General features: G+C 39.3%; 1 protein-coding gene across 5 annotated transcripts in view; it reads right to left on the bottom strand.

The window, feature by feature from the left end:
• SMARCA2 (SWI/SNF related, matrix associated, actin dependent regulator of chromatin, subfamily a, member 2) overlaps positions 1-13481 on the bottom strand; it is a 126857-nt gene that overhangs the window by 22408 nt on the left and 90968 nt on the right. For 3 of the 5 annotated variants that reach the window (XM_048502919.1, XM_048502920.1, XM_048502918.1), the window contains exon 28: positions 11845-12063. In XM_048502919.1, the coding sequence (XP_048358876.1) occupies positions 11845-12063 (219 nt within the window). Of the gene's footprint in view, positions 1-360; positions 544-1056; positions 1171-11844; positions 12064-13481 lie in introns of those variants that run through there. The other 2 variants (XM_048502921.1, XM_048502922.1) reach the window with 2 other exon arrangements.

Raw genomic sequence — 13481 nt, 5'->3', positions numbered from 1 at the left:
ACTATGCAGTGAGAGTGAAATCTGCTACAAAAACAACCTGGTTTAAAGGAAATCTGTTCACACTCTATCTAAGAAATCCATGTGACAGTCAGAGAAGCTGAACTTTCTTTGGCTTTAAAATAGAAGAAAAAAGCCAAATATACAGATAATTCAATCTTTCATAAAATTTAACATTAAAAAGATGTGAGATAAAAACACTCTGATTTTTAAAATAAATCACATCAGCATTTATGATGAATGCTTTCTCAAAACACAAATGTTGATATTGTCCCTTTCGCTTCTCTGTACTGCCTAGAATACATGCAAATGCTAATCAATCCTTTCGCAGAGCTGAAAGAGCTCTAATCATAAGGCAATTACCTTCATTTTTCCACAGCACCAAACATGGCTAATATTTATGGTCATGTGAGTGTAACAATCAATATACAAAGAGTGATTACATCCCAGACATAATTTCTTTTACTTGGGTATGTCTCTCGCGAAACGTTTGTGTGCATAAAACCTACTGCACCGCATGAAACAGGCTGGCATGTTAAAAACGCCAGGGAGATTTCTGAATCTGTTCCCTATTCATCCTCCGATGTGCAAATCCACCAAACAAACATGCACATACAATCCTGAGGGGAAAGCCTGACACCCAGGCCTTAATAATCAAAAAAGAATTTCCATCATGCTTTCCACAGCATTCAGATAACCACTATGAAGGAGCTAGAGATCACTGATGAGTTAAGGAGGAAGAAAAGAAGGCAACCAAAAAATATCTGCACACAAATGCATTAATATTCATTTGGCTAAAGGAGGACACCCACGATACACCACAGCAGCTAGCGAAGATTAAGAAAAGGAAACTGTTCTGCAAATCTTGGATGCTAGAAATGCTAATAATAAATACAGCATGCAAGGCTGTCAACAATTAATGTTATTGCTCTCCTGAAGCACTCGTTTGTACACAGAAAACACAGAGCACACCCCAGCTTTTGATGTGTTACACACCTACACATGCTTGTGATGTAGCTCTACTGAATCTTCAAGACGGCAATGAAAAAGGATATTTACCTTACCACTATCAGCAGGCCGGCTATCGGAAATCACAGTTAGTGGGGATAAAATTAACAAGCCAGCAAAGCAGCGAGCTGCTAGTCTCTTCATCAGCTGATCAGGAAAAAAAAGAGAGCTGGGAAAGGCTATGTTTTCATATACAAGTAATTTTATTTTACTGAAAATGTAATACTGGAAAGGATTGTAGATACTCAAATCTGCTGTTTCATTCTACCTACCACAAGGCCTGAAGCCTTCTTCCTTCAGCCTGCTTTAATATTGACAACTACTTATCATATTTTCCCCTTATTATTCCAGGAACTCAAATCAGGATTTTTTTTTTTTTGCTGGGCAGTTATTGATCTCTGGAAGCATTTTAATTAATATATATATATATATATATATATATATATATATATATATATATATATATATATATATATATATATATATATACATACATACATACACACACACACACATATACACACACACATGCACACACACCTTTGAAAAAGCAATATAATGAAGTGTGCATTTTAAAGCTGCATTACACACAAAGAAGCTTCTTTGTTCTCTTAAAAATTATGTATTTGGATTTCTTGAGATTGCAATTTTAAAATTATGCTTTACACAGAAAAAAAATCTCTGATGTAGTTATGCTCTTGAAGATGCATTTTTTGAAATGAAATAATTCCATGTTTCATAGTATTTTTTAAATCAAATACAGGCTAACCACCTCCCCCAGCTACTATATCAGTATTTCGTCATGCCACACCTACAAGGCTATTTGAATCTGCTGATCACAGATTGGAGGTTTTAAAAAATGATCTGAGTGAATAGTAAAGTCACAATCAGTATTATCATAGAATCTACACAATGAGGTCTTCCTGTATTTGATAAATGTGTGGCAAGAAGACAAATTACTTACAAGAATATGAACTGGAAGAACTGGCTTTGAAATCATTTCAATTAAAAACAAAAATTGTTTCCCTTAATTTTGTTGAAAAGATATGCCAATTAACACCTTCTTTTCATCAAATTAAATTGATGTGCATCAAATACTGGAACATATTCCCAGTATACAAATCCATATCCATCTAGGTGGGATAGCAATATACAGAAATATCTGAACCAGAATGTTAAGGTTCCCATTACTATTTCCCTTCATGTTATAATATGTCTATGTTAATGTCTTCTTGCCAGGTCTTGGTATTGACTTGCCAGGTTGGTCTGGCAAGGATTCTCTTGGATTTGGCTAGGCGACATTGGACTTGCCATATTATCTGTAATTCTGCTAAGATTTTCTGGTTTGACATTGGTTCTTATTGGACTTGTTGGTTTTGGATGTATTGGGAAGTTTTAGATCAGTGGCTGCTTGATGTTGTGTGTTTCACTACTAGGTTCTTTGCCCTGGAGAATTTTGGTGTCAATTGCTTGAAACAAACACTCGAATCCCCTTGGGATATTCCTGATGGGAATAACGGACCAAGAAAATTTCAGATTTTTTTTTTAAAAAAAGGATGCCGCCCAGTACTAGGGACCTGAATAATCTGTGATGGTGGTATTTATGACCTTCCTAAAATCCTTCCTTAAATCCTAAAAATACATTTTTAGGTGCCACTGAATAGTGGCTTCACTTAGATGCAACAATGGATTAATGAAACAGATCTCTCATGGTTGTGCATGAACATAGCTTGTTCATACTGCTCTCTCACCCTACCATCTTCTCTCATGTGAGGAGTCTGAATGAAAATGTGCCAGTTCAGTCAAGCTCCAATTTGCCCATGATGCTCACTCTCACAGTGAACAAGCTGAGTTCATGCATGACACTGACAAACTTCTGTTTAGTTTTGCTGTGATATATCAATGTAGTGACTTTTACTACAGGCGCAGATACAATTTACTGTCTATGGCCACAGGCTGTTACAATCAAATTGTCCCAATGACCAACAATAAAATAAAATATAACCTCAAAACAGAAAAAATCAAATACAAAAACTGGTTTTAAAATCAAGTACAGGTTTTGCCCAAATCAGATACAGTTTTGGCTCAAATTTTCTTAGCTGTCAGGGCATAAAGTGACATTTTATAAGGAACAAAATGATTATTATCAGAAAGAAGACAAAAAAACTTCTCCAAATCACTGAAAAAATTATTATTTGTTAAAAAGACAACAAGAAATTTGGATCTGGGTTCTTTATAGAAAGGACAATATAACATATAATGAGTTAGGTCCTTGGGTTCTGAAACTCCACAAACAAAAAGGTGAGAGGCCATCAGAATTTGAGCATAATATCCAGCTAACAAGCTGTTGGCATAGTTTGAAATCAAGTTGATGTAAGAGCTACTCTGAGATTGCATGTGGTAATGTTAATCAAATATGTGGCTCTGTCATGGTCCCTTTTGAAAAACTTAAACCAGAGGGAACATTTAGACTGGAAGATTAGTCATCTGCCAGATGTGGTATCACATCTAAACACCCAGCCATAGTTAGTAAGCCACTTTTACTAGCATACCTAGAATCAGAATCAGTTCAACCATATCTCATAAGCTCAATTAATTCTAAATGAATGATGTGAACAAAAACAGAATGACGGACATTCTCAGGCTTAGGTCCTCTTAGACATCCTCCTTCAGGCACCATATACCAGTGTACTGTTAAAAGCACAAGATGTCATTTATTTAATATATTACTACATTTTTACCACAAGGGAGAAAGGACTCGAAATTCTGCTTCAGGCATCGAAGTATTCAAAATGGTTTCTAGTATCATACAATGGCATGCACAAATATAATGCAAACATATCCTTGCTGTAAAGTACCAATTTCTTGACTTCAATAAACTTCAATACACCATTATCTACCAACTCAACTGCTCCAAAAATTCCACTGATCAAATATGTGATGTGAAGTGGCTACTGAAAATGTCCACATGCACAAAGCCAGTAATAATTTCCTACAGACGGAAATTACTAAATGTACTCTTATACCATTCAGTTCCTATATGAATCAAGTTAGCATCCATCAGTCCACAGTAATAGGATTATATGGTAAACCAGCAGCATAAAACTGCTATACAATTAAAAAACTGCAAAAAAAACTGCAAAACTGCATAATCAAACATTGATTATGACCAGCAACTATCTAGACCTATTTTTTTTTTACGAACATTTGTATTAAGTACTGTATTTCCTTAATGAAACACTAAACTTAGATTCATCTAACATACTCAAGTTACAGAAATTCAGCTCCCTTACACTAGGAAGGTATTCTTTCTTGAGCTCAAACAGTTGGGGGATGAGGATGCAAGAAGACTCTGAAAAATTCCCAGAATCTACTCACATCCATCTCCTACTTCCACAGCTCCATCCCTTTTTTTTATTAGACACCTGTAAGGCAAGGGACAGGTTGGAGTGGGGCAGGCCAGAGACTGAACTGTTTCAATTTGGGTTGTACTGGAATTTTAAAAAGAAGAGGCTCTGATTAACAGTGTCAGAATGAAATTTTGCCCAAGCTCCTGATTGGTAATAGTCTTCAGGATTTTTACTTCCCTCTTAGCAAAATTACATCTGTATATGTTTGACTGTACTGTTAAATAAGTACAGCAGTGGCGTAGTGATTAAGAGCAGGTGCATTCTAATCCGGAGGAACCGGGCTTAATTCCCCGCTCTGCCGCTTGAGCTGTGGAGGCTTATCTGGGGAATTCAGATTAGCCTGTGCATTCCCACACACGCCAGCTGGGTGACTTTGGGCTAGTCACAGCTTTTTGGAGCTCTCTCAGCCCCACCCACCTCACAGGGTGTTTGCTGTGAGGGAGGAAGGGAAAGGAGTTTGTAAGCCCCTTTGAGTCTCCTACAGGAGAGAAAGGGGGGATATAAATCCAAACTCCTCCTCCTCCTCCTCCTCAAAACTGCTTACTAGTCTTCAGTCACTGGCTGTGGAATACAGTTGTACAGGGGAAGGGGTCCTGAATGATTGAAAATGGATATCTCCTTAAGGGACTCTGGTAAGTGAGGTGAATATCAGCTACCTCTAAGGCTGGCATGTTCACCGTACTGTCAAATGGCTGCTAGAGGGCAGGAACAGAAGCTTTGTCCATTTTTCTGGACCTAAAAGTAGCTCTGTTTCTTTGGTTATCCCCAACATTAGTCAGGCTGTCATCTATACCTACTGTCTTTAGCTCATGCCTTGCAGGATGAATGTGTAATCAATAAAAGTTATGACCTGAGATTCCCAGTCCACTGTGACTACATCGTCCTTCTCTCCCTTTCCTTCTGGCTGGTTTTTCTTCTAGGCACAATATTCTACTCATAAGATAAAGAAGATTTCTTTCATAACTAAATATGTAAGGAGATGATCTAACCCTCAAAGTGTTTTTCAAAAATTGTTCACCTAGGTAAACAGATAGCACAAGACATTTTAAAATAAAGACTATGATTGGGACACTGTCTACTGTAAAATTTAGGCATTCTTGTTGTAGCTGTATTTCTGATAAATGAAGGAGAGATGCCAACAGCAGATAATCAGCACCTGAAAGGTAAGGGTAGTTAATATTTGATCCCTTAAAGAATGAAAACAGAATGGGCCCCTTAACATGGCAACTCTGAAAATTTCAGTTTCTAGAATGTTACACTGAGAAAACTTGCCGCAAACATCTATTAATAATACTTTACAGCCTAACAGTTGAACCAAGATGTTTAAAACTAGATGCAGAATTCCCATCCAAAAGCCAAGTCCGTGGAGCTCATACGTTCCAACAACAGCACATGGATACTTTGTAACCACCACAGAGGATTTAGGATAAAAAAACACCAAGACACAGTTTGGAAACACATTCCCTAACTATAGCTTCAAATAATGTATGAAGTTATTATGAAAACTTTAACTGTGTTCAAAAACAAAGCCATCAGCCAAAGATACCAACTAAAGCATTTAGACATTTCTATAAAAGAATGTTTTTCTACTTCCTTCATTTGTACCCAGTTAAATTAAAATATACGTAGGACCTATATCAAAGAAATGAAACAGATTACTGTATGTTAAGTGGTAATAATATCAAACAAGATTCCGAAAGTTCATACTCAAAATAAAACCAAGTTACAATTATCTGTTTCTTTCGTCCTATACATGTTTCTCAATTCAAATTTTAATGTGGTCACAGATCAATTACTAATGAACCATAAAATTATTATGCAATATTGGTGCCACTTCATTTTGAAGAGCAAATAAAAAAATACTTGCTGAACAGAGGGTATTGGCAAGAAAAAGTACATGTGTATGGATATAATATAACTAGCAGGACCCGGCCACGCGTTGCTGTGGCTTATTGTGGTGAAATGGGAAAGGAACAGTAGCAGCAAATCAGTTGCAGAGGCCAGCAGTACGTGCTCATGCAAACACGCAGCCTGATACTGTGCGATGTCAGTGATGTGTGTGCCTGCATTCCTGGGGGGGGGGGATGAAAAGGCATCCCTCCCACACATCTAGGCTGGCTGGTCATGATCCTTTACCTGGGAGTAAGTTTGGTTGGTGGCAATGGGTGTCGCTTCTGAGGAAACCCTCTGAGGGGCGCAATGCAGCCATTCAAAGTATGTCACAGTTGCTGTACCGAGCGTACTCCTGAGTAATGCATGCCTGGTTTTCTTAACTGTAACTGCAGTATTCAGGGAATCTAAGGTGCCTGGCCCCTCCCTCCCGTCCCTTGCATGTCGCCCCTCACTCTCTTCCATCCCTCACTTCTCTTCCCATGCATGCCACCCCTCCCCCTCCCTCCCTTTTCCTCCGCTAGTGTGGGGGGGTCATATCAAGATGCTGGGCCCCCTGCCTCCCCTCCCTTGCATGCCACCCCTCACTCTCTCCCCTCTCTCACTTCTCTTCCCTTGCATGCCTCCCCCTTTGTCCCTTTCCTCTCCCTCCCCCTCTTCCCTTGCATGCCACTCCTCCCTCTCCCTCCTTTCCCTCTCCCTCGTGTGTATGAGTGTGTATGTGTTTCACTTCCATTCCAGTTATTGCCTATGTGCGGTTTCCACTGCTCATATTTGGCCATCTGAGTGAACATTCTAAGCAGCACGAACATTCTAAGGGTGACAGTTACACACAGGCAGCTGCATGTCCTTCACCAGGGAGCGCCAGGAAAAAGGCCTTTTACCTGGGCCAGGTGTGAAATTTCAGGTATGTGAACATCTAAAAACACTAAATGTGAACATCTTAGAACAATAAATACTAAGAGAACAATAAATATATTTTATGAAATTCTAATATTTAGATAAATAAATATTTTTAATTTTTTTAAAAAAGGCTTAAGCTAATATTTTAACTTAAGCTCTTCCTGCACGGGTGGAATAGAGTGCCCCAGGGATGGCATAGCAAGCACTACTGCAACGCATGGAAACGCCCCTTTTGAACCTTGCTCCATGAGCGGGGTTTTTTAAAAGGGGCACCTTCCGGCTGCTGCCATGCAAATGGCAGCGGCTGGAAGGCGGTGTTTCCCTCCCGCCTTTCCCAGCTGACTTGCCTACTCCTGCTGGCTCCCGTCGCATTGTGGAGGCCAGGGGACCCTCCCCCCTGGCCTCCATCTCCAGCGCCGTCGCTCTGGCCAGGGGGGTGTGTCCCCTGGCCTCCACAATGCGACGGGAGCCAGCAGGAGCAGGTAAGCCGGTTGGGGAAGGCGTAGCCTGTGCGAAGGCTGTGCCTTCCCCTGAGCCCCATTGGGACTGTCTGTGCGAACGGTTCCATATGCCGACACACCCCTGCTCGTGCCCATGTGGAAAGGGCCTTAGAGAAGAAATCCTGGGGCCTATTTTGACTGAACGTGCTGGAAAAGACAATAAATGGAAATTGAAGTATTTGCTGTTGGGTAAGGATCAAAGAATTTCCAGTAATGTACCTCGGTTCTGTGTTTTAGTAAATAAATACAGGAAAGCAAGTGAACAGGACACCATCAGTTTTTTTTAGAGGAATGTTATAATAAGTTCTATTTTATACTTTAACTTTTTACCTCTTATGTCTGTAAAAATTTGGAATTTTACCCTTTAAGGAATTATTGTATTACTGGTTGTTAACTGTAAATAAACATACATACATACATACATACATACATACATACATACATACATACATACATACATACATACATACATGCATGCATGCATGCATTCCATACACATGCTCTGATGTTGCAGGCGGCCAATATAGTCCAGTACCATTTATTGAGCAAATTAGGATCTGAAAATTCTGAAATGTACATTGAAAGACTGCACATAGTTCAATGCCCATATTTTTAATGTCCCATAATTTGATTAGACACTGCTGGAGAGAGTGTTTCCTTTGAAAAATGAGCAACTCCTAATAAAATGTCTTTCACTTAAAAGTAATTCCCACTCAAAAGTCTAGTATCTGCTCAGATTTACCTCCTCTCTCACCCTGCTCTCAGGGTGAGAGACGCTTTCCTCAAACAAAAGACGCTTTCCTTAAACAAAAAGGAAAAAGGCAACTCAAAGCCTCAACTCACCTATTCACCAGTAAAAGTGATCATTACTGATCTCTTTGCTGACTGACAGCTTGGTGACCAGACAGAATAATGCTGTCTTTACAAGATTCTTTTATTTTGAGACAGAAGTGTTATTTAGGAAGCTGTAGCCTTTCTCAGTAACTCATTTTTGGACAGTACATAAATAAGGAAAACAAACGAGCACTGCTTCATTTGGACCTCCAATTACATACTATAAACACTTACACTGAAAACCCCTTTTTGTCACAATCAACATACTATGCATATACCTTTCCTGTATATCATAATGATCACTCAGTAGTACTGAAGAAAAAGGAAGATTCAGAGAAAACAAATGAAAACATTTATAGATGTGGCATTATTATGAGTAATACCCTTTCTCTCCCCTTCATAAATGCTTTCTCAGTCATACAGACACCCAAATTTCCATACCACTAATGAGCATCACTTTATTTTTTCCCCCTATTAATGATTGCTCTGGCTTTTTATGTTCCCTTTCTGCTGCTCCTTAGTTGCTTAAGGAGCAACTAATATGCACTGCTGTTTGGATGTCACTGCTGCTATTTTGAAGGTTAATGTGAGTCTTCTCCAGCATCATTACAGATTATTACTCTGTTTTATATCTCTAAGGTTTGGATCCATTGACACTGTTTCCCTTCTGCTTCTCTTCGGCTGCTGCGCTGGTCACTTTCTCTCAGCCCCAAACCCCAAAAGCAGCCTCAAAAATTAACAAGATAACACTCCTCCGCCCGTCTCCTGATACATTTCACCTGCCAGGGCAATCTTTTCAACCCCATAACCAGGTCTGTAATCAGTTTTTTAAAATGAATCATGTTTTAAAACAAGCACACACATGCCATTCATTCACCAACCATTTTCAGGCATACATTCTCAGACACAGCAGCTGATCAGACTGTGATAGTGCTGCCTACTCCCTTCTCCACTGAACTCCTTCCCAGCAATGATCCATTGCTGTGCCTCTTTGGCCTTTAGTATTCAAAGTTTTCAAAACTTCAGAGAACCTGGAATGCAAGCATTCCATAACTAATTCCAAACTAATGGCAACTGAGAACATCTCAAGCTAGGACTATAACAGCAAGTAGCTACAGAGCTATCTGCTTTTTAAACTGCTTTTTAAACTTTCTTGCACTTATGATCGCTTTCAATCAAATCTGCAGGCATCTAACCAAGACAGAACTGAATAAATGTTCATTAGAGTTACATAAATGTAAGCATGTCCACTTAAAACTGTGTGTGTGGTTTTGCTGTCAAATCAGAGTTGACTTATGGCTGTCCCAAAGGGTTTTCAAGGCAAGAGACATTCAGAGGTTTGCCATTGCCTGTCTCCAAGTGGGCAGAAAGAGTTCTCAGAGAACTGTAACAGGCCCAAGGTCTCCCATCAGACTTCATGTGAAGGAATGAGGAATTCGATTTTCCAGATTAGAGTTCACCACTCTTAACCACTACAACCACATTGGCCCTCTCCGCTTAAAACTAGATAACGAATAAATAAGATTTTGTGTTACCTAACAAATACTACTGCAAAGCCACATAAAGAAAACTTTTAGATGTGAACTGCCACAGTTTTTTAACCTGAGGTTTGTAATTCCTTTAACTAAGGACCATAATTGCTTTCCCCCTATAGTTGCTCTTGGCCTAGTTAAGATGTACACACACTTGTAGGGGTAGAGGAAAACAAACACAGAAGTTGAATCTTTGCTGGAAATGGCTCCTACTATAGGTATATTATCACTGGTGACAAGAAGTAAGAGGCAGAAAGTGATATTGTTGCTGAGTTGTTCTTACTGGTAGGGGACATAAAGCAGTGGCGGATGGAGCTAAGCGATCACAGAATTCAGCAACGTGCAGACACACAGCTTCTGACTGGCTAAGAGTGCCTAGCACCAGAGGAAGGCGCTCCAAAGGGTGATCAATACTGCACAAAGGATTATCGGCTGCCCTCTCCCCTCCTTGGAAGAAATCTATAATGCCCGAAGTCTAAATAAAGCCCAAAATATTCTAAGGGACCCGTCTCATCCAGCACACTCTCTTTTTAAACTGCTACCATCTGGCAGACGATACAGGGCCCTCAGAACTAGGACAAAGAGGCTTAGAGACAGCTTCTACTCTAGAGCTGTGGCTATGCTAAACTCCGCTGCTTCATATTGATGTATTTGGGGCTATGTAGGGATGGGTGGAGGATGATGATGTATGAGTCTGAAATTGCATGAGTCTGAAATTGTATGAGTCTGAAATTGTGTGCATCGAGGAATGCTGCTGTAAATTTCGTTGTGCGTGCACAATGACAATAAAATGCTTATGCTTATGCTTATGCTTCTTGTTTAAGCATTTGTGGAATAGCACTAGCAACTATTTTCCTTTTTGTTCGTAGTTCTTTAGGTTGAACTCACTGTTTCTAGAAAAGAGCAATATAAATCAGTTCTAGGCCTGCCAAGTAAAGATTCACTGCAACTTTGCATCATATATGATGCCTTGCTTTGACAACTTGGAAATATTTTAACACTTTGTATTTATTTGGCTTTTATTCATCTACAGGAAATAAACAATAATGACAACAGAAGTTAAGGCACAAGTACTTTTGGAAAAAGTTATGTTTGCTAGGCAGGAATGCAATTGTGTTGCAACTCTTGGGTGTTCATGTGCTCATTGGGTGCTCACAGTCCCAAGTTCTGTGCACTGTTGATTGCTTGTGTGATAGGAGCCAGATATCCTATCACAAAAGCAATCAACAGGGCAAAGCATTTGGGGCTATTGCAAGGAGGAGGGGTCTCTGAAGAAAGGAAAATATCTGGACAGACAAGAATTCAATTCTTGAATGGTTTATGGAAGACTACTGTTCTCAGGGAAGTTTCTCAATCTCAGCTATGTCTAACACATACAAAACAACAAAAATCCAGAGGGCGGGGGGAAGCCTTTTTTAAACATAGAAACACAGGGAAACCACAACTAGCTCCCCCCACTACTCCCCCAATGACTCCTGCTCTATGCCAAAACTTCCAGTCGTTTACCCAACGAGACGCATGACACACAATAAATAGCAATTTACCTGAAATGAATGACCTGCATCCAAATTAACAAGGCAGAGAGCCTTACTGCTACCATAATTTAAGTTCTAGCAAAGAAGCTTTCTTGATAGTCTTTGGACAATTATATGCTTATGCTGAAAAGAACATACTGCAGCAAAGCAATTTTTTGTTGCACTCCTGTTATTATGAACGCAGAAATCGGAAATAGCCATTTATCCAATTTATAACAGAATATATAGCACATACCCTTAACCACTGTTTTTCTGTCAGGGCATCACTGTAGTCCACGTCTCTGCGTTGTCGGGATCCTCTCCCGAATATCTTCTCCTCTTCTTCCTCACAGGTAAGCCTTTCTACTTCAGCATCATCTTTGATAATCCAACATGGAAGCTCATCTTCCTCCATCAAGCGTGGTTTGCGTTTCGGATTTCGGGCATCCTCTCTACGACGGTCCAAATCCATTCGCTATAAGAACAATGAGATTATTAGCACAAATATTTCTTAATAATAACAACAAACACATAGTACTTCATTCTTACAAAATATTTCCTCTTCCTAGGCATTGACATTAAATACACAGGCCCTCGGAAGTTTTTGGAGCTCACTGTACCCTTTGAAAACTACTCATATGGATGTTAGCCACCAGTACTTTTGGAGATGCTGGTTGTCTTAATTTTTTTCTGAGTACTTTGGATTTTCCTTACTCAGAAATGCAGGGGAAGTTCAGTAAGGGATACCAATTCTGTGAGCAAGGTCCAGGAATACCTTAAAGACAAACAACATTCCCAGGGGATCAGGTTTCAAGAGTCTAAGCTCCTTTTGTCAGATATCTTCATCAATTATCTGATGAAAAGAGTTTTGATTTTCACAAGTGTATACCTTAAAAATCCTGTTGGTCTTCAAGGTGCTCCTGGACTCGAATCTTGTTTTTTTCTTGCAGATATGGCTACACATCTGAAACTAGTTTTGTGAAGGAGCATTGAAAACCTATAGCCTATCAACTTTTGCAAAATAAAAGACTGATTGGACTGTGATGTCACACTGCTACAGAATTCAACAGTAAATTTATCCTACAACACTGTGCTTGTGAACAATCCATTTGTACCTTAGAAAGGGTAGTCTGTATAGCAATCTCCATCCCAGCTCTGAAAAGCCACAAAGGTAAAGAATTTCATCCCTAGCTATGAAACTTCCTACTATAGGCTAACCTGGAAACCGCTTAAAAACTTAACTAATTTTCAAATGAACTAACTGAAAGCACGTATTTAAAAAAACCCCTAGAGATAGTCTTGCACAAAGTGAGATCAAACAACTTTACTGCATAGATTACTGATATATATATGAAAGGTGCACAGGATGTGTTTCTTCCACTAGAATTGTCTGACTTCCTCCTTGCAAGGTACTTATTGAAAGACCCATGTGAAAATCTTTTTAGTTGTAAACATCAGAAAAATAAGTTACACAACTTCCAAATTTCATCAACTAAACCTTGACAACTTTCAGTAAATAATCAGATGGAGAGGGCAAGGAAATGTATTTACTCCCACTCCAAAGCTATTTATATATGACATTCTTTGGTCCTTCTCTCCCACACTATAAATTTAAATTAACTTATGAAAAAGACAAGTGATGTAAAATACCCTTCAATTCTAGAGCTCTAGTAACATATACTGTGAAGGCGAGTAAATTACTGCCCTCAAATTTCCACATTATTTCTTCAGTATCACTATAACATTGGTTTAACAGGAAGAGAAAGGAATGTTTTTTGAGAGAAGCTGGAGACTCATTTCACTGAAATGGTAAACTGAGGGCTGAACACTCCTCATTGTCTTACGGAGAGTAGGAGAAGGATGTGGAAGCAGGCCCTACTACGGATGTGCCAA

Source organism: Sphaerodactylus townsendi, linkage group LG07, assembly GCF_021028975.2.
Source record: "Sphaerodactylus townsendi isolate TG3544 linkage group LG07, MPM_Stown_v2.3, whole genome shotgun sequence".
NCBI classification, from domain to species: Eukaryota; Metazoa; Chordata; class Lepidosauria; order Squamata; family Sphaerodactylidae; genus Sphaerodactylus; species Sphaerodactylus townsendi.
Note: the sequence above shows the minus strand (reverse complement) of the source record. Positions and strands in the feature narration are given on the sequence as shown.